General features: G+C 31.9%; 1 protein-coding gene across 1 annotated transcript; it reads left to right on the top strand.

Annotated features, from left to right (window-relative positions):
- Positions 1-333: 333 nt before the first annotated feature.
- Positions 334-13,609, top strand: LOC148627400 (vezatin-like). The gene is made up of 13 exons (XM_088572443.1): positions 334-483; positions 1,617-1,763; positions 2,511-2,597; positions 3,207-3,349; positions 3,684-3,977; positions 4,825-4,974; positions 5,949-6,105; positions 6,865-6,937; positions 7,764-7,995; positions 8,902-9,089; positions 9,604-9,698; positions 10,762-10,839; positions 12,576-13,609. The coding sequence occupies exons 1-13, from the start codon at positions 448-450 to the stop codon at positions 13,530-13,532; spliced, it is 2,637 nt and encodes an 878-aa protein (XP_088428569.1). The 5' UTR covers positions 334-447; the 3' UTR covers positions 13,533-13,609.
- Positions 13,610-22,759: the final 9,150 nt, after the last annotated feature.

The following is a 22,759-nucleotide window of genomic DNA, read 5'->3' as shown; positions in this document are numbered from 1 at the left end:
ATAATCCTACGAGTGAGGCGCGTATCATCGGATCGTAATATTCTGCACAATAAACGTATACAAACAGTTCTCTGTTTTGTGAAGCACGATATAGAATGTAGTGTATGAAGGGTTACGTTATCGTATCTAGTTATATACTGGTGGTCATATTTGTCTCATGTGAACGAATTTGACATTTTTTTTAAATACGTGGTCCAATCGTATTGACCATCCTACTTAAGATCCGTAAATGTTTATTTTAATGTTTTTTACTATTCAATTGTAATTTCAACAATGAATCATCGAAGGCACGATTATATCATGGGACGAACTAATACCTGCGTAATTTCCCGCTTCATTCCCTTGCCTCAGATACTCCCTTAACTTTGCAAACATAATTTTCTTGAGAGCTGTTCTTGAACTGGAAGAAGAACAAGAGTAGCTGATGTTCTACAAGCGGGTTGAAATATGGCGAATGATTCAGACGAAGATGTTATCTTTACGGTAATGTGTTACATGAATTGATGTAGTCCGAATTTCCTCTGACCCTGCAACCCTTCTCTTTTTTTATTTGGATATTGATATGTCGGGTTGGGGTCAGAACGATGTGCCATACAAAAAGTTGGTAATGTTGTAATTTAGACAAAACAGCCCCTCAGCACTTGGGCAGTCATGACTTTAAAAACTTATTGACTTTTCTAATTGAATATGAACTACTGGTAATTTTTGTGGCATTACATGTACAGAAGGTCACTAATAGGGTACTTAAAATAGAATCTATAGGGATCAGGGAAGCCTTAGGTTTTACCACAACATAAAACCGGTACTGTGTCTCCCTATAGAAAATGGACAATGGACAATTTTATTTCCACAAACACATTTACAATAAGACTAGCTACCTCAAAAATTAATATAAATTTGACTTATCCCACATCAGACCCCGTTTACAGTTACCTATAGTTGACATCACATAAATGGTCAAACAATAAAAAGGTAAGTACAAAAGATGTACAAATTTATTGCTACTTACGTATGCATATACATGTACATGAACTGTTCCTTGAAATTTGGCTATTATGACCCACTCAATTGATTCACAAAATACTACTACTAAAATTGTGATTGTTGAAGTCAAGTAATTTTGTACTTAAGAACTACATTTGTAAACTATTTTTCTAATGACCATTACTTCTGTTTTTCGGTTGTGTACGGTTTTGCCATTAGAACACTAAAAACTTCCCAACAAACCTTGAGACACCAGAACTGTAAATGGGAAGTTTTTATGCAAGATGTTAATGCATCTTTGATCCCAGTTTGCAAAAGGTACATTTCTTTCTAGTGGTCATGATGTTTATATTAGTTTGTCCATCTGTCCACAACTTCTGTATTGAGGGTTTTCTATGCAACTACATGCACATGTACTTATCACAGTCACTTTTAATCTGACATACGTGTATATGTACCCTTGGATTACATTAAGTTTCAGACTGAAGTGACATCAACTTGCTATTTGAAACATATATTTTGTCCATATGGTTACTAGTGTAGGGAGAAAGGGTATTCAGTAATGAGCTGTGCTCATAGATCATATATTTTAACTACAATGCTGAAAAATATTATTGTTTACTGTATTACAGAATTCCCCATTAATGAAGCATCTTGAAGAAGCTGGAATTGATGTAACCTCAGAAAATATCAATCAGACTCTGCCAAGGGAGTTCACTCACAAATCTCCTCAAGCTACATGTATACCATCAGATTTACAGACTTCTGGAATTTATGTGGTAAGTGACATTTGATAATGACTTAAATTCCTGATGCAGATAGATACAAGATAACAATCCACAAGTTCTTGTTGACCATAAAACTTCTGTACATGTAGTGATGACTTCAATCAACATCAACATTGCCCTGTTTTAGAAGCCTACGTTTAAGAAGTCTAGCAAGGTACAAAAACTCCATGTAGTTACGGCAAGCTCCTGCATAATAAATACCTTTGAAGTCCATATAAGTTTGCAAATGTCAGTATGGTGTTCTTTTGTTTAGTGCTATAACCCTAAATCGTTTTCTCCAAACATTGATCTTAATTGCTGTCCCTATTGTCATCAGAAATTGTTCAGATGTTAAAATTATTGCCACAAATTTCAATTAGAACCTCATAATTTTCCATTGAATCAAGTAGGATTTTTCTTGTAAAATTGCATGCAATAATTTCTTATAATGTATAAAATTTAGATTTACTGTCACATGCCTGTTAGCCGTTGGAAAAATGTGGGAGATTCTTCCCCTTTGGTACTGACTGTATTAACATAATTGATGTAAAAATTCAATTATTTAGTATTTTTCACAGTACCAGGTAAATGCAATATGGTAATTTTAACCACCCCCACCACAAATTTTATAGATTTTTATGTGGGCAATTCTAATTTATTTCATTATTTTTGTTGGAGTTTCCCCCCCTAATGAGGGAAGGTTACCAGGTACATGTACATATATGCTGTTACATTATGTGTGACTTTCTATTTTTGTAGAAATGGCAAAAAGGACCATCTCTTGTTACACAATATATAGACAACTTTATTGGACTATCTGGTCTCAAAGAAGAGGTTAAAATAATGGTAAATATTGTACAGACTAGATTTATAAACAGTTAGATGTAAATACCATAAGCTCTTTGGCACAGCTGGTTTAGGACATAGTGTATCTTTAGGCAAAGATAAAAAATTGTCTGTTTAATGTTACAATATACATTGGATGAAAAATGGGGTAGGTAGGTCAGTAGGAAGGTGAAAAAAAAATTAAATGATTTTGTATAGATACTTTGGGAGGATTTCTTTACTTTCATAGTGCTCAACTAAAAGTGATAGTTTAGTGGCAGTTTATAATAAAAGAAAAAGCAACAATATATGCTAGGGTAGGCAGAAAAAATTGTGTAGGTAGGGTCATCTAAGTAGACAATTTATGTCCTCTGGCACTACCATAATTTCTGTAAGATTGGTTCAAAAGAGTTTATGCCTAGTATGATTTTTATTATTTTTATCAAATAAATTCAAGTTTAAGTTAGAGTACTTATTTGTTTTAATTGCCCTAAATGTACTGGGTTAACACTTGCCACTGGAGTTTTGTGAAATAGTGTGGAATGATGATGAAAGGAAGTCTCTTTAGCAATTGTTATCTGAAATAATTGGTCAATGGGAATTAAATGCAGACCATTTGGATTGTTTCAGGAACATGTATACAAAGAAAAACTTCTAAAAATCTCTGTGAAGTCAAAAGCCTTGGAAACAGATGATCAGCAATTTTTAGAAAATTTTAGTGAAGATTTTTTAAAGCAAGAACCAGTTGCTACACCAGTATTGAAATCAAAAGTGTAAGTTTTGTAAAATGGTGTAAGATACACAAAAAAGTTCACATCTGTTTTTTTTTTTATACAGTAACTATAGATGCTAAAGAACACACAATCTTAAGATTGTATAATTTATTTTATAAAACCTGACATGTAATTGGTTCCATGTTTTAGTTTTTTGACAAAGAAGGCTAAAGCCCTTCAAATTATGATGCATATCTTTTAGGTTATACCAGAGGTGATGGCCAACATTTTCAAGACACTGACTTTGGCTTGTACATGTTTGTATTGTTTTGTGTTCTTACCTTCATTAAAATTAAGATCTTGTTAAAGTCATTTTTCTAATTGATGTTTTCAGCATTTTCATGGTTGCCTTGCCTTGTGTTCTTGCATATCTAATAAGCAGGATCCTATTCCCAGATCTTCCATGGGCATACAAGACACTGACAGATCTATCAGCATTCTGTACCTTGTTATATATCGTCATTAATATCATGAAATACTGTGTGGTTGAATACAAAAAATGGACTGTAGAAAGATATTATGACCAAGTGCTTAATTGTTTTAAATCAGGGGAGAGTATGGTAAAATTCATGCAGAAATCTCTTAGGCTTATACAGGAATCTGAATTAGTATCCAGGGGGTTTACTCTGTAAGTATAATTGTACATGTATGATTTTTTGTTCTCTCATAAATACATAGTTTTTGAAAATCTATGTAAATTGTATCTGTCTTATATTGGCCTATACAGACCTTTATTAGTTGAACATTTAGTGGCACAATATTGCAAAGAAAAGAAAGCAATTATAATAATGTATATAACATGTATTTTATATGATATTGAATTGCCTCTGGTTCAACTCTGAGTTTATATTACACGCTCAATTATCAATTCAAATTAGTTGAAAATCACATTGCATGTTTACACACCGGTGGGGATGAGAAGCACCTTTTCCTCCTGTTGCTGGTGGTGGTTGGTCTGAGAAAATGATTTCCAGTCTTATTCATGTTTGAATATTAACTATAAATAGTAGATGAGGCTGTGGAGTTTAAGCAGTATTCAAGTGTTCTGACTATGAATTTTACTGAAATACATTAGTCTTGATTATTCTACAGAATTTTTTTTATACTTTTTAATGAGGCTCCTTTCTATTTTGTTTTTGAAAGAAATGATAATAGTCAAAACATTATATAAACTCCAGGAAAGTAAACCTCCTTCTGTCTACTGTTTGACTTAACACTTACAACATTCTCATATATGTACATGTATGTAAATATTGTATTTATATGACTGCAAAAAATATGCTGTTGTATATAGTAAGGCATTATTGTCTGTTTTTACTTGATGGTTATGATATGATATATGATAGTTACACATATAGGTTACAACCATATAATAATCATATGTTAGACACATATATATATTGGTTGTACTACATGTAATTCCTGTGGCAGCTTTGGAAACCTTAGAAAATTATATTGTGACAATGTTTTTATAGGGTAAGTCAGAAAAGTCCAGTGTCCAGGATAGAACAGAATACAATACATCAAACTCAAAGACAATGTCCACAGCTCAGAGCAACACTGTTTCATACTACAAAGAAATGTTTCCTGCAGCTGAAATCAACCACTCAGATACTGGTGGAAAGGTTTGTATTGTAATAATTTCAATGTGTCATAATTTTTCTATGTACTTGTTAATGCAACTTTTTTAATGTATGTACATATTTTGAAATAGTGCATTTGATCATTGCTGAAAAAATCAATTTTATCAAACAATCATCTTTTTCAAAAAAGATTCATGTATATTCACCTGCTGCAAATGATATGCAGTATCACCAGGACAACCCAACTTGACTCATGTCAATGGGTTACATACAGACAAAATACATAATATTTAACATTTCTGTGGCACCACTAACATAAATATTACAATATACGTCTTCATATTCTCTAGATGTGGTTAGTTATGAATCTAATTAGAATTAAACCTATCACTTATTCCATTCAGTCACTGCTTGTAGGATCTAACAACACTCCATTCTACTTTCTGTTCTGATGACTTTTCTAGAATCTCCAGGTTTTCCCTTTTAATAATGCTTTCAAAATCATGAAAAATGAAATCTGATTGGCTGATCAGAAAGGTCATCAGAACAGAAAGTAGAATGGAATTTTGTTAGATCCTACATGCAGTGACTGAATGGAATAAGTGATAGGTTTAATTTTAATTTGATTCATAACTAACCACATCTAGAGTTTAACTTAAATTAAATTGCTTAGTTATTGACATTTAAGGTGGTAGACCTAGGGTAAGGGAAACAACTCTTACAAATCATTCAAATGTTTGTATTCACCATTTTACACCAATCTCATATAAGCATCAAAGTAACTTGGACTGATTTCATTCTGTTTCAAAGGAAAGCTTGACAGGCCTTGTTAAAATTGAATATGATACAAACATATCACTGATTTAAAGAATTATGTCCCTTACTGTAGGTCTACCTCCATAAACAAAATGTACAATGTTCCAATAAGTTATCTGTATATCTAATGGTTGCTTTGTGGAGTCTGATTTGACAGCTTTGTATGTAGTGTTAACTGTAATATTTTACCATTTTGACAGTTGCCCATTGGATGATACAGTTGATAATGTTATGAACTATCTTTGCCACATTCCATTAGAGGAGTTTGGACAATGCCTACAGGCCAGTGATATGTCTGAGGATTCAGATAAACAGTTATATAGGCTAACTGATGGTTTCTCTGTAGCTTCTCTTAAGGTATTAGAATATTTAATTAAAAGTAAATTTAAAAAAATATTGAGGTATTCACTATATACATTGTGATGTACATGTATATTGATAAATGTGCAAGCCTACATCATAGTGGTTAAGGCAAATATTACATACATGTAGGTAAAATATAAGGAGAATAGATATGGTGAATATGTCAGAGACAACCAAGATTGGATGGAAACATTCAGGAGTGACTTGTCTACAGTAGATTCCTCATTGAGTATGGAATCTGCTGTCTGTTTATATGTGCTTGGGAAGCAGACTTATGTGTCTGAGTGGAGTTACTTGCCTCCCTGTGTACTATTAATTTTGTTAAATAGCACATTAAAAATCTAACTCAGCCCAAAGTAGGATCTATTCAATTGACAGAAATGCTTTCCTCTTGTATGAATGAAATACCTGCCATAGGATGTTAAAACTACAATCAATCATTCAGAATGGATAATCAGTGTCCTGTATTCAGTTTTGTTGTTACCATGAATGACATAGGTGTGGATAAAAGGTTAGTATATGACATTCCAAGAAGTAATGAAATTGTGAGGGAAAAATAAGTTAATTGGGATATACATTTGCATTGTCTAAAAGCAAGTACATATACACTCTTATTGGGAGATGTAATGAATATATATTCTAATAGATAACATTCAAGGTAGATTAAATGAACAAAATTTATATATTTTACTGTATATACATTGTGCTTTATTTAGTGTGTACTAAGTTATGTTTTTTTTCTGCTGTGTTTAGGGATTGAAGCATTTATGTCACTTACAACAGTCAGAATTTCTAAGGAGACTGACATTGACATTTATTGAAACTGGTGAGTGCTAGGATGTGTGGAATTTTTGAACTGAATCAATTCATTATGAGGTAGATAATACCTTGTACTTTAAATAGATTTTGCAAATTTTTCTCAAAGACGACCTTGAACAGACATACTATTTTACAACATTTTATTAGATTCTGTAGGGAATTTTCGCAGTTTTGCTTACTATTAAAAAACTGGTATTAATAATTTCTTAAATATCTTTAAAATTCATATAAAGAACACTTATCTGACATCATTTCATATTTCAAACAGAACATTGGCGCACGCCAAATTTATTTTTTTGTAATATATTCCCATTACATTTCTATAGAACATATTCCTGCCAATTATATCTCCCTTGAAGAGGGTTTTAAGAATTGATATTTCTAATTTTACCATATGTAGTTAGGTTTATGCAAAATAATCTTTTTGATTTGATTAAAGGCAAATTTTGCATTGCTTCAAACACTATTTGCTCATTGAAAATACTTACTTCTGTATGATTTTGCAAGATAACAGAAAAGAATGCTCCTTGTAATAGGTATGACCTACCTTAATGGAGGTGTTATACATAATTTGTGAATGATCTGATGCTCAGGGTATGCATTTATTGAGACATTAGGAAGGTTATTTTGTGGTAAGATCAAATTCCTTGCTGTAAAAGTTTATTTATCTTCAATTTAATAAAAAAAATTAATTGACTTGAATGGGTTTGTCAGACTTGTGGCTTATGGACAACGGACTATTAGTTTGTACAGTTTAGTCAGACTAACAGACGGATGACCTTTAGTACATACTTTTTTAACAATTCTCTGAACATGCCTATATTTTCTTGTAGATATTTCCAGTTCAGGTGTTGGTTCCACCATAGCCAACGTTTCTAAGGACACAACAGTCCAATTACAGGAGAACTATAGCCAATTACAGAGATCATACAATATCCATTCCTGTTGTTCTGTAAATGAGGAACCTAAATCTCCAAGACTGTCAGCTACTGATACTTCTCCTATTCAGGATGTGCATGTTGCTGTTCATAGTCTGGATCTACACTTACAGGCAGCATTGCTAAGGTTAGTCAGCACATTCATTGTCTGGATCTACACTTACAGGCAGCATTGCTAAGGTTAGTGTTCACATTCGTAGACTGGATCTACACTTACAGGCAGCATTGCTAAGGTTAGTCTGCACATTCATAGCCTGGATCTACACTTACAGGCAGCATTGCTAAGGTTAGTGTTCACATTCATAGCCTGGATCTACACTTACTGGCAGCATTGCTAAGGTTAGTCTGCACATTCATAGCCTGGATCTACACTTACAGGCAGCATTGCTAAGGTTAGTCTGCACATTCATAGCCTGGATCTACACTTACAGGCAGCATTGCTAAGGTTAGTGTTCACATTGGTAGACTGGATCTACACTTACAGGCAGCATTGCTAAGGTTAGCGTTCACATTCATAGCCTGGATCTACACTTACAGGTGCTAATGTTGGTTGTAATGTTGATATTGTTTTATCCCACTTCTAAGAGAGGATTTTTCTTGTGTAATTCTCATATCCCTTTGTTTACATTGAGTATTGACCTGTCAACCTATAAGAATGTGATATCTTTTGTTGTTTTTCATTTCTAATGTCTGCTTTCAAACTCATGTTTAAAGCAAAAAAAAAAAACGAAGTTTGTTGTCAACTATAAGGAGTGACTTGAAATTTCAGTACTCTTACTATTAAAATTGCATGTGATAAAGTTGGTATTGGAAAGTGTTGGTATATTTTCCATTCATTATAGAAATAAAAATAGGTAATGACTTTTCTTAATATAATACTACTAATTTGCTTAATGGGACTGAGATTTAGGTGTTATTTCACAATCTCAGTTCCATTCATGTTTTAAAAAGAGACAAGATCCCATTACCATTTCATATCCAGCATCTGTTTTGTTTAATATTGTGTAAATTTATTTCTTCACTTTCATTTCAGGGTACGATCTTTTTCAACAATCATGGAACACCACATAGAAAAGGTAGAACAAGAAGAAGAAAGCCATTTTGAGATTTCTAATGATAACTTACTGAAACAGATCAAACAGGAACTCCTAGCTTGCAAAGGATGTTGGGAAGAAGGGCTTAACAGGGTAACAGTTCTCATGAAGCCAAAAGGGGTACCAGGTAAATGTTAATTTTTACAATGAAAGTTTTCAATCTGTTAAATAAAGCATATGATCAGGGTTTTCTTCTTGTGGAAAAAATTGACACTTTCATAATCTTAATACTGTAAATATACTAATTTTCATGGTGTAGTAATTTTCACTATTTTAGCAATGGACGGAGAAATGCAAAAAAAAAATTATACCAGCAAAATTTATTTTTATACCTATATAATGCTAATCATTTTTTATTCCGTGAAAATTGATGCCAGTGAATGCTCACTTGAAAGAATCTGCAAAAACTAGCAACTACAAAAACTTAATATGTTTGCAGTATTCTTAACTTCCATTTTGGAAATATTGGAATGAGGGTTTTCCTCATACCAAAAACTTAATATGTTTGCAGTATTCTTAACTTCTATGTTGGAAATGTTGGAATGAGGGTTTTACTCATATCAAAAACTGAAAGTGGCTTACAATTAAAAGTACTAATAAAATTTACTTAAACTGATTGTATTTTCAATGACAATTTTCAGACCAAGGAGATAAGGTACACACAGAGAAAAACAAACCATTGGAGCCAAAACCTATAAAACAGTGTGGACTGGAGGATCCAGTTATAGAGGATGAGGTATTTTAACTTTTATTGATGTTAAGGAAGTTTGCTGGTCATATTTAGACATATTTGCCAGATTTTTTGGAATCCTCTTGTTTTATCCATTTCATAGAATTAATATTTTTAGCCCAGTTTCCCCCACTTTTCTTTTCATTATTTCATTAAACACACCTTACAATGTTAGTTTTTATGAAATTCTTGTTATTTCTTCTGTGTTTTAATAGATAAAACCTACTAAGACAAAACCTATGGAAAATCTTGAGAAATCCTATCCCGCCAAAATTTCAAATGTTTATATCTAAAAAACGAGCACACTGACCCATCTTTTTGTTTTTCTTATTTTGTTCTAGCATGAAAGACTTTGAAAGATTTCCCAACCCTTTAAAATCCTAATTATTCTTAAATAGAGCAGCGAACAAGATTTCCCAACCCTTTAAAATCCTAATTATTCTTAAATAGAGCAGCGAACATTCTTCATATTAATAAACTTGAAGCAAAAAAAATAGGTTATAATTCTCAGTGGGTATATTGTTATGTTTTTGCCATTTGTCATTGGGTCATTGATCAATGATATATCAATCAATGATACATAAAAACAATCCATCAAACAGATGACTGCTTAATTTTTTCATTTTTTGAGATTTGTTTGTTTTGTGTCAAAGTAGAAAATTTGGCATTTTGGTAATTTATTTTATTTTTTTTGTTTTTTGGATAAAATGCAGAAACAATAAAATTCATTCAGTTTTAGACAAGAGAAATAATTGTTTCATTTTGTTGTAAATTTCTATACATGTATTTGTATGAATCAATTATTAGTTTTTTTTATTTAACAAAACTTGAATCACCTGTTTCCAGTTATTGATGACATAGTTGTGCAGATTTATTTAGGGCTAATATCAGTTTACTGAACACTTTCCTGTCAAATTTAGGCTATAGGGATATCTGTACCCTGTGAATGCATATCTTTTAGTTTGAATATCTAACCACTTCATAGATAGGTGTACATTTATTTGTTTTTTACATGTGAATGATGAGATAAAAGACATTTATTGTTATTATTTTACCTTCATATTTACAGGTGTTTGAAGCATACATTGATGATGACAATGATCTGATTGATAATACATGGGATGAATTTCTTAGTCCTGAAGAGAAGGTACCATTTCCTCACTTTTCCTGTCAGGAATTAATGAGGGATGTTCCATTAAAAGATATAAGGTACTTGGGAAGGCACTTTTTCACCAGGGGAGCCATCCATAGAAGTTTTATTGATATTTTGTATTAAACTTTATATTTTGTCAAGAGACCCGAACATCCACCTATATACAAAGAATAAAAGTGCCTTCCCGCCATTCCTCATATGTTTTACTGGAACAGCCCTGATTTGTATCTTTTTAAATTATCAAAGTAAACTATGTGGCATTTAATGAGCTACTTAGTGCATGTTTCTAGAAAAGCGGTGGATGCTTTCCTTACTGATGCACCTAGTCCTTGCTCTCAGTTTTTAGTGGAGTCAAATTGAAGATTTTTGGAAAAAATAATTCATAAACAAAAAGGTTGAGTAGGGTAAAATTGATCAGCATGGTGAGATTTACCAATGCCAAATTTTTTATAAAGGTCTGTTGACCAATGTCGGAGTTCTTGCCCTTGAAGATTCAGAAAATGACTGTGATATATAATTAATATGAAAACCATGTAGAAAACTAATATGCTCTATACATTGAAAGTTATGCAGTGTTGAAAGAGTTAAATGATTCTTGTAACAATAGTATAGTAAGGTCTAGAGTCCAGCTTTAGAAAGCTGAAAAGACTATTTTTGACCAGGTGAGCGACTATATGATACAGATTCTTTAATTTCTTAATAACGGCTTGTAGTGATAATGTCTTCTGGAATCATCTTGTGTTAAATATGTTTGATACATAATAAAATGAGGTTGGAAGCTTCTCCTCTGTAAACCTCTGATGCATCATCAGATATAAATTTTGTTTCATTAAATGAAATACCTATCCCATTTGATAGTAGCCAAATTTCTATTTGCTCTATACCATTTTGAACAACATCACCATTCCATAAAAAGTGTTCAATAGTTTCTACTTCACCTTTATAAAAATGATAGTTTGGGTCATTCATAATATTAGTTTTACATAAATATTTGTTTATGGCCAAAAAATAGTGATTTTTTCTATAAAGCTGTAGCCTGTATGTGTATTTTCGGTTATTTCATTTTCTTTTTTGTGTTTGTCTGTTTCCTGTATCAACAATGTAGTCATTATCGCTAGATTGTGTTCTCTCGTTTGATCTCCCTTTTATTTTTAACCCTAAAATGCTGTTCAGATGTTTCTTTTTTATAAATATTCGGAGGAAAGGATTAAAATATTGATATGTATTGTAAAGTAAAACCATTCAGTTTACAACAATTTCTCCTTTCTCTAGACAAAGAAATTAATTTGATTGAAGGTACCATGCCTCAGATTAATAATTTTCATTTATTTTAAAGAAGGGAATCAAGGGAACATGTATTTGAACAGTAATCAAATGAATATAATCCAAGGATAAGGCCTACAAAGAGATAAAAAGACATACACAGCAAGGAACATGAAATAATCACAATAAATCATACAAAAAACATAAGTAAATGAGCAACCCAGACTCCACTAAAAAGAGTTCAAGATTTTTAGTGGCATTTTGGTTGTTGTGTAAAGCTATATTTTTGGATGATCCATCTTTGTGTTTTATATGAAGTTTTATTGTTTCTTTGAATCCATGTTTAGTAAAGTAAAAAATCCCCTTTTTGAAGTTTTCGTTCAGATTTGTTGTTGAAGCAAAATTGAATGAGATTTTTTCATAAAAATTATAAAAAAAATCAATTATTATTATGGCTTTTTAAACAGGAAAAGAAAAGGAAGGAAAAGGAAGAGGCATTAAGAGTTCTTACAGAGTTGAAATCCGTTATTTCAGTAAGGGCTGAGGACACAGCGAAACGTGAACAGGCTGCTCTGCTGAAATCTAAAAGACTATTGAATCCTAATGAATTGAAACCAAAAAAAAATTCCACAGAAGATGGAGGTACTGATGAATCTCAAGCTCATGACACAAATAATGTGAACAAAACCATTTTAAATGATACAAATGGTCAGGCTACGAAACAAGGAAGTGATAGTGAAGAAACAACTCCAGTTGTTACACCAGTAAATGAAAAGCCAACTGATGCTGTTGGTAGTGGTTCTGTTCCTAACCATAATAATCAAGGTTTAGATTTAGATGAAGAACATGAAATCAAAATGAAACCAAGGAAACAGAAGTATGTCTACTGTCCTCCAGAGAATGAAATGGCTACCAGTATTGGTCCTATACCTGGACCACAATTCTTCAAACTTCCTGTTTTAGGCAAACAGGAAGTTCCTGTTGTAGAAGAGAGGCTTGAAAGGTTGTCAGGTGCTAATTTACCTTTTGCATCCATGGTTGCTGCTCAGGCAGTTGCACAATCTCAAAGATTTGGATTAAACATGCAAACATTTGGTGATCAAGATGATAATTTCACATATGATTCTAGTGATAATAATGATTGTAAGAGTGAAGACAGCCTAGATAATGATAGTTTGAATAATTTTCAAAGTGAAGGATCTAAAGGGGATGAGCATTTCAATGATAGTTTACAAACTGATGAAACTGACAGCATCAAAGATGATTTTTGTAAACAAAGTAATCATGATAGTGATATTGATGATAATGATAGCCTTTGTGGTGATAAACATGATCAATTAGATCTGAATCATGATAGTGATGATAGTCTAGAAGTAAACAACTCTTTCAGTATTGAGTATGGTAAACAAGATGAAACTATGTAGTACTCTCATTTATTCTTTTTCGTTTTTGTGTTCATGGGATGTGTGCAATATGATTTGAAATTAAACAGTTATATGTATTTTGTGTCCTTATACGATTGCTTCAGTTTGCCTGTCCTGGTCAAATTGTTTCCAAGCATTATTTAGTTTAGATAATTCCTTCAGATAATTTGTGTAAGCTTGTATTGAATGTACTGTATATGTATAGTAATATTGCAGGAACCATTCCAAGTTACAATTTATATATCACTTATAGGAGCTCTGTACAATTATTAACACTTTTTGAGGATATATATGAAGCCACATACTGTGTTAGAATGCACTTGTTTCTCTTTCAAGTGGTTCCTGTCAACTTTTATTATTTGGAAAAAAATGAAAGTATCTATGTTACGCTAGTTTGTAAAAATCTAAAGTGTATAGTTTTCTTCTTTTCTGCTGTATATTAGTGTCAACAGCATTCATAGCCATAATGCTGCTGATTTGTCTTTTAAGTTTGGTTGGGTAACATCGATTTGCAATTGCAACACAAGTTTCTTTTTAAAACCATTTTGTCCAACTATAAACTGTAGTTTCTTGGGGCCCTGCAGTGGACATAGCTTTAAAAGAATTCATGTGACGCACCCTGTTTCATTTATATGGGATTTACATGTTTCATATTTTAGGAATCTTGTTACTCCTGTTTAGATGCCATCAATTTGTTCTGCCCTTTTTAGTACATCTACATGGGTCCCATATGAAAGCTCCATATTCAAGAATAATCAAGGGAACCAAGGTTATAGGTATCATCTTAACAGAAAGAGATACTGCATTAAGTTAAAGATATATTGTTATCATGATATACCAAGATAAAAGTTATTACATGTAATTCTGTTGAAGTACTAAATTTTGCTGAATGCATGGTATGAGAAAAGTAAATATAAACTGTCCATAGTAGAAGGAAAGTTTACACTAGCTCAATAGCTATTCTAAAATTCTGAATTTTACAGGTGAAATGGCCTGAATAATTATGTGAGCAAATGATCAAGTATGTTTGGTTTATTCCTCCCGAACATGACAGGTGTAGAATATACCTCACAGTATACAGTATTATCAGTGGTAGATGAGTTAGATTTTCCTGGGTAGCGACAATTTGAGAATAGGAAGGGTTTTGAAACTCACCATCAACAACAAAGTCTGCTACAGACGCCAGTAGTGTTGGTAGTGTCTTGTGTCTTTGATTATACTGTTGGCCCCTTACAAAATTGGAAGGTTGGTATAAAAATTGTCGTTCCTCTCTCTCTCTCTAGCATAGCTTTACCAATTCAGTTTGAATTCGAGTAAGTTGTATTTTGGACCTTGTATATATGAACATTTAGGTTACAGACCACCAATTCAACCAATGAGCATTTGGAACGTACGCAAAAATAGTCCTACGCAGAAATTACCCCTGTTCCTCATAGTGCTGTGAAAAAAGTTCTCATCTTATTTAAAAAATTTAAACAGTTTCTGAAAGGAAAAACATTTCTGTACATTTTATAGGTGCATTTTGCTTCTTGTGATGTGAAGCCTAATCTCCATAATGATTTTTAAATATACCCCTATCTTGTGAAAAACTGGGATTTCCTATGCTATTTATAGACCCTTCACTTCCGGTGACCAGTACTGCACTGCAAGTCTGCTAACCCCACATGCCATTCTGAGGATTGTGAGCTGACATATGTAGAATCATGCTGGTATATAGTCCTCTGCAGGTTAAAGTTAAGGTAAAGTCCAGAGAAGCCATTGAATATTGTGAAATTAGCATAGAAGCCTATGGAAAGTGGAATTAGTGGTTTTTAGCCTTTAGACTGTTCGATATTCGTTTGACATTCGTTTTCGGTTTATATATTGAGTATAGAACGGTTTTGAATATCAAACAGGATTTCTTTTTCTGTTCGATATTCATTTGACATTCGTTTCAAGTTTATGCATTGAATATAGAACGGATTTGAATATCAAACTGAATATCAAACAGGTTTTTGTTCTGTACGGTTTTTGTTTGACATTCTTTTCCAGTTTATATACTTAATATAGAACTGATTTGAATATCAAACAGGATTTATTTCTGTTCGATATTCGTTCACATTTGTATCTGGGTTACATATTGAATATAGAATGGATTTGAATATCAAACTAAATATCAAACACGATTTTGGTCTGTTCGATATTCGTTCACATTTGTATCTGGGTTACATATTGAATATAGAATGGATTTGAATATCAAACTAAATATAAAACAGGAATTTGGTCAGTTCGATATTCGTTTGACATTCGTTTCCGGGTCATATATTGAATATAGAATGGATTTGAATATCCAACTGAATATCATACAGGATTTTTTTGCTGTTCAATATTCGTTTCACATTCGTTTCCGGGTTATATATTAAATATAGAATGGACTTGAATATCAAACTGAATATCGGACAGTAGTTTGGTCTGTTCGATATTCGTTTGACATTCGTGTCCGCTTTATATATTGAATATACAATGTATTTGAATATCAAACAGGATTTTTTTGCTGTTTCGATATTCGTTTGACATTCGTTTCCGGTTTATATATTGAATATAGAACGGATTTGAATATCAAACTGAATATCAGACTGGATTTTGGTGTGTTCGATGTTTCTTTGGCATTCGTTTTTGGTTTAGATATTGAGTTTAGAACGGATATGAATATCAAACAGGATTTTGTGTTCTTTTCGATATTCATTTGACATTTTGTTTCGAGTTACATGATGAATATAGAATGGATTTGAATATCAAACTGAATATCATACAGGATTTTGTTGCTGTTCAATATTCCTTTGACATTCGTTTCCAGTTTATATATTGAATATAGAACGGATTTGAATATCAAACTGAATATCAAACAAGATTTTTTTCTGTTCGATATTCATTTGACATTCGTTTCCGGATAATATATTGAATATAGAATGGATTTGAATATCAAAATTAATATCAAACAGGAATGTGGTCTGTTCGAAATTCGTGTTACATTCGTTTCCGGTTTATATTTTGAGTATAGAACGGATTTGAATATCAAACAGGAGTTTGGTGTTCAATATTCGTTTAACATTTGTTTCCGGCTCATATATTGAAGATAGAATGGAGTTGAATATCAAACTGAATATCAAACAGGATTTTTTTTTTGCTTTTCGATATTCGTTTGACATTCGTTTCCAGTGTCAGTTTACATATTGAATATACAACGGATTTGAATATCTAACTGAATATTAAAGAGGATTTTTTTCTGTTGGGTATTCGTTTTACATTCGTTTCCGGGTCATATATTGAATATAGAATGGATTTGAATTTGAAAATGAATATCAAACTGGACTTTTGTTTGCTGTTCGATATTCGTTTGACATTCGTATCTCGTTTGTATATTGAATATAGAATGGATTTGAATATCAAACTGAATATCAAACAGGAGTTCGGTCTGTTCGATATTCGTGTGACATTCGTTTCCTGTTTATATAGTGAATATAGAACGGATTTAAATATCAATTTGAATATCAAACAGGATTTTTTTGTTCTTCGATTTTCATTTGACATTCATATCTCGTTTCTATATTTAATATAAAATGGATTTGAATATCAAACTGAATACCAAACAGTAGTTTGGTCTGTTGGATATTCGTTTGACATTCGTTTCCCGGTCATATATTGAATATAGAATGGATTTGAATATCAAAAAGAATATCAAACAGGAGTATGGTCTGTTCAAATTCGTGTGACATTCGTTTCCGGTTCACAATTTGAATATAAAATGGATTTGAATATCAAACACAATATCACACAGGAGTTTTTTTTTCTGTTCGATATTTGTCTGACATTCCTTTTTTGTTTTATATATTGAATATAGAATGGATTTGAATATGAAACTGAATATCAAACAGGAGTTTGGTCTGTTTGACATTCGTTTGAGATTTGTTTCCGGTTTATATAGACTATAGAATGGATTTGAATTTCCAAAAGAATATCAAACAGGATTTTGTTGATGTTTGATATTCGTGTGACATTCGTGTTCGGGTTACATATTGAATATAGAATAGATTTGAATATCAAACTGTATATGAAACGGATTTTTTTTTCTGTTCGATATTGGTTTGACATTTGTTTCCGGGTCATATATTGAATATAGAATGGATTTGAATATCAAAATGAATATCAAAGAGGAGTGTGGTCTGTTCGATATTCGTGTTTCATTCGTTTCCTGTTTATAATTTGAATATAGAACGGATTTGAATATCAAACACAATATCACACTGGATTTTTTTCTGTTCGATATTCGTTTGACATTCGTTTCCGGGTAATGTATTGAATATAAAATAGTTTTGAATATCAAACTGAATATCAAACAGGAGTTTGGTCTGTTTGATATACGTTTGACATTTGTTTTCGGTTTATATACTGAGTATAGAATGGATTTGAATAACAAACTGAATATCAAACAGGATTTATTTTTCTGCTCGATATTCATTTGACATTCGTGTCCGGGTTACATATTGAATATAGAATGGATTTGAATATGAAACTGTATATCAAACAGGAGTTTGGTCTGTTCGATATTCGTTCAGATTCGTTTCTGGGTTACATATTGAACATAGAATGGATTTGAATATCAAACTGAATATCAAACAGGAGTTTGGTTTGTTCGATATTCGTTTGACATTCGTCTCCAGTTAATATATTGAATGTAGAATTGATTTTAATAGCACACTGACTATCAAACAGGAGTTCGGTCTGTTCGATATTCGTGTGACATTCGTTTCCTGTTTATATATTGAATATAGAATGGATTTGAATATCAAACTGAATATTAAAGAGGATTTTTTTCTGTTCGATATTCATTTGACATTCGTTTCCTGTTTATATATTGTATATCGAACGGATTTAAATATCAATGTGAATATCAAACGGGATTTCTTTGCTGTTCGATTTTCGTTTGACATTCATTTCTGGTTTACATATTGAATATAAAATGGATTTGCATATCAAACTGAATATCAAACAGGAGTTTAGTCTGTTCGATATTTGTTTGAAATTCGTTTCCGGGTCACATATTGAAGATATAATGGATTTGAATAGCAAAATTAATATCAAACAGGAGTGTAGTCTGTTTGAAATTCGTGTGACATTCCGGTTTATAATTTGAAAATAGAACGGATTTGAATATCAAACACAATATCACACTGGATTTTTTTTCTGTTCGATATTTGTTTGACATTGTTTTCAGGTTTATATATTGAATATAAAACGGATTTGAATATCAAACTGAATATGAAACAGGGGTTTGGTCTGTTTCATATTCGTTTAACATTCGTATCCGGTTTATATATAGAAAATAGAATGGATCTGAATATCAAACTGAATATCAGACAGGAGTTTGGTCTGTTCGATATTCGTTTGACATTCGTTTCCGCTTTATATATTGAATATAGAAAGTATTTGAATATCAAACTGAATATCAAACAGGATTTTTGTTCTGTTCGATATTCGTTTGACCTTCGTTTCCAGGATACATATTGAATATATAATGGATTTGAATATCAAACTGAATATCAAACAGGATTTGTTTGCTGTTTGATATTCGTTTGACATTCGTTTTCCGGTCATATATTGAATATAGAATGAATTTGAATATCAAAATGAATATCAAACAGGATTTTGTTGCTGTTCGATATTCGTGTGACATTCGTTTTCGGTTTATATATTGAATATAGAACGGATTTGAATATCAAACTGAATATCAAACAGGATTTTTGTTCTGTTCGATATTCGTTTGACCTTTGTTTCCAGGATACATATTGAATATAGAATGAATTTGAATATCAAAATGAATATCAAACAGGATTTTGTTGCTGTTCGATATTCGTGTGACATTCGTTTTCGGTTTATATATTGAATATAGAACGGATTTGAATATCAAACTGAATATCAAACTGGATTTTTTTTTCTGTTCGAGATTCTTTTGACATTCGTTTCTGGTTAACATATTGAATATAGAACGGATTTGAATATCAAACTGAAGACACGAGATCACAATTAATTTTCAAGTGGATTTCAATACACACAATTGAGCAGATTAAAAACATTTCATCGGCGCAAACTGAATAAAACTTCTCTGGCCTAAGGATAAGTACAAACAGGATTTTATATATAAATTGTAGCAAATTTTACTATCATTTTCTGAAATTAATACATATAACCCGGGGATAGGGTAAACATGACAAATGAACCGAGTCCTACATTTTAACCGTCTTCCACGGAACCAAATCACAATCAAATCACAGAATTGATTAATGAAAAAAATCTCATGTAATTTTAACCGGTTTTCTACCAATTAGAGGCAAAACTTCAGCAAATAAGTTTCCTGTAAAATATGAGAAAAATGTGGAAGGTACCTACTACCGAAGTTGGAACTATATATACAACGAAAACCAAGGGAGTAAATTGTGTTCTCGTACCTATTAGATCAGTAAATGTGCTCACTTTGAATAAAAACTATACTCATGTCAATATGCACCTTTTTTGACTTCAACTCAAAGTTTTATCATGATTATTTGAAAAATCTCTAAGTTATAGCAAATTTAGTATCAATGGTACATTGTATGACTCGCACGTCCAATGGTCGAAGGAAATAAGGCCCCTCTAAAATGTACATTTTTTTTAAATGCAAATTTTTTTGTGATTTTCTACATTGGTTGCATCATATTATGTGTATTTGATGCAATGAAGTTCAGTTTACTCAAGTTCCAGCTGCTTTAAGACCAAAAATTGGGGTTTTATACATGCGGCCATTGTCAATGCATTTTTAGACCATGTATAGGGGTACACATATGAAAACTCATTTTATGACGCTGACAATGACTTAAATCGATCAACTTCAAACATAAAGTGGTCTACTTATATCAAATGTACATTGAAAACAATAAGAAGTGGCTTCAAAGCTAAACCTGTCACTACAGATCAATTTAAACTAGACCTGTACAGAGCTTGTTCAAGTGCAATTGTGTCCAATACTCAAAGTTAGCCTTTATTTGGGTTTTGAATGCTAAAAAAACTGAAACAACTGTAAAATAATGTAAGGTTCTAAGTTTATCAGGTACATAAGCAGACAGTCAGCTGTATTTTTCCAGTTTTTCTACCAAAAAGAATCTTTTTTGAAACCTTACAGTATATGCGGTATTTATGAGACATCACAAGGTATATACATGTATTGACTTACACTAGATGCATGAATATCAATGGAATGAATATATGAGGTTTTGTTTACATTATTTATATTATTTACTAGCAAATACAAAAGATTCAGGCCAATAAAACACATATCTGTGATTTTATAGATCCTAAGACAAGGCTGTGAAACCCCCTGATTTTGCCGTATTTCATAATAATAATAATAATAAAATCTTCATTTCAAGAGGGTTACACAGTTAGTTTACAAGCTAATCTTCCCTGAGGCTCTCACACACAAAAACTATGTCTACAAAAAATTAAAAATAAACAACACAACACAAAAACATAAGCTGATTTGGCAGTTCCAAATCACTTTCAGACAATACAATATAGAACATTAAAAAAACAGTGTATGCAGCAACAATTTTCTCTTTTAAGATACTCTATTCAAAAGTGTTAAGGTACTTCTTTACATTGATTTTGAATGAGTTGCCAGTGGCTTGATTGTGTAAATGTTTAGGTAACTTATTCCACAAGACAGACCCAGAATATATGAATGAATGTCTGAAAAGTTCAGTTTTAATTTTTGGGATTATTAAATTTCCTTGTTCAGCATTTCTTAGTGAATAAGGTTTGTTTCTTGAAACATAGTTAAACTTTTCTGATAGGTAACTTGGTGCTTCCCCATGGAGAGATTTATAGATGAATAGGTATTTGTGATATTTAATCCTTGTTTCTACTTTCATGACTCCTATTTCGAACAAGGGTTCTGATGGAGAAAAATGTTCAGCATCTAGAATAAGGCGGATAGCCCGTTTTTGGAGTTTAAGAATTTTATCTAATCCTTCAGAGCCACAGCCACTCCATACAATACAACAGTAGTCAATAAGTGGACGAATGTACCCATTATAGAAAGTTGGTTTTTTTTTTTGGTTTCAATGTTCAGATATTTCTTAATCTTTGCTAGGAAATACAATCTTGATGAAATATTAGAGCATATATGACCAACATGACATTTCCAGCTTAGAGTATCATCAGTTTTTACATTGGTTAGGTTCATAAAAATTACACTAAATTGTCAGATTTCTGCCTAAACCTTGTTCATAAAGTTTGTTTTTTTGTTGATTTGATGTTCCTAGTGTAAAGTTAGACGAGAAAAACTCAAAGCTGTACAATATTTTCCCACACTAGTCATACTACAGTTGACTCTCGTTATCTCGAAATTGGAGGGACCAGGAGAAAAGTTCGACTCAACCGAAGTTCGACTTAACGAAATCAATGAAGTTCGAGCAGCAGAAAGGGGAGATAACCATTGACGAGAATGACAAAATAAGTACAACTGGATCCGGTTACATATTCTGTGTATACTGGGTTGTCGTAAATTATTTTTGTTATTGTTTGTACTTTGATGAATTCTTGTTTTTCTATGTTTCTATGTTGTTTGAATAATGTTGAATAAAATAGTTTTTTTATTGTCATAGTTATTTTTTTTCTAATGACGACTGAAAATTACGCTTTTTAAGTTCAAATTCAATGCGTAATTTTAAGTTGTCAGAAGAATATAAACTTGTTTCAAATGTGTTAAAGACTAAGATACTGCATAAAATAAAGATAATAAACGATTACAAAATTTATTACAATTTTAAATGATCAAGCACTATATGAACAATATCAATAACATTTGTGGATGAGAAAACAATTTCACAATTTAAAGTCACTACATAAAAGCACTATTCTGCAGACGTACTGGGTGTCATAAACTCTGAAATGTCACTTTGTTTTACACATAAACTTAGTAAATGTTCTTTCATTATGAAATTTGACACATCATTAAATTTCTTTGTTGCAACACTGGAGTTATTCAGAAATTCTAGTTGTGCGGTGATAATGTCTAATGCGGACATAACAGCGGCAACTGGTGGTCGTTTTGGTGCTGGTTCATCTTCTTCGTCGCTAGTGACTGATTCTGCGGCATTTCTAGATGAAATAATGTCTTCGATAATATCGTTGTCGGTCATCTGAGTTGATGT

Source organism: Perna viridis, chromosome 1, assembly GCF_037379345.1.
Source record: "Perna viridis isolate PV_CMFRI_1.1 ecotype Kerala chromosome 1, ASM3737934v1, whole genome shotgun sequence".
NCBI classification, from domain to species: domain Eukaryota; kingdom Metazoa; phylum Mollusca; class Bivalvia; order Mytilida; family Mytilidae; genus Perna; species Perna viridis.
The sequence above is the reverse complement of the archived record's forward strand: the minus strand, read 5'-3'. Positions and strand labels throughout refer to the sequence as shown.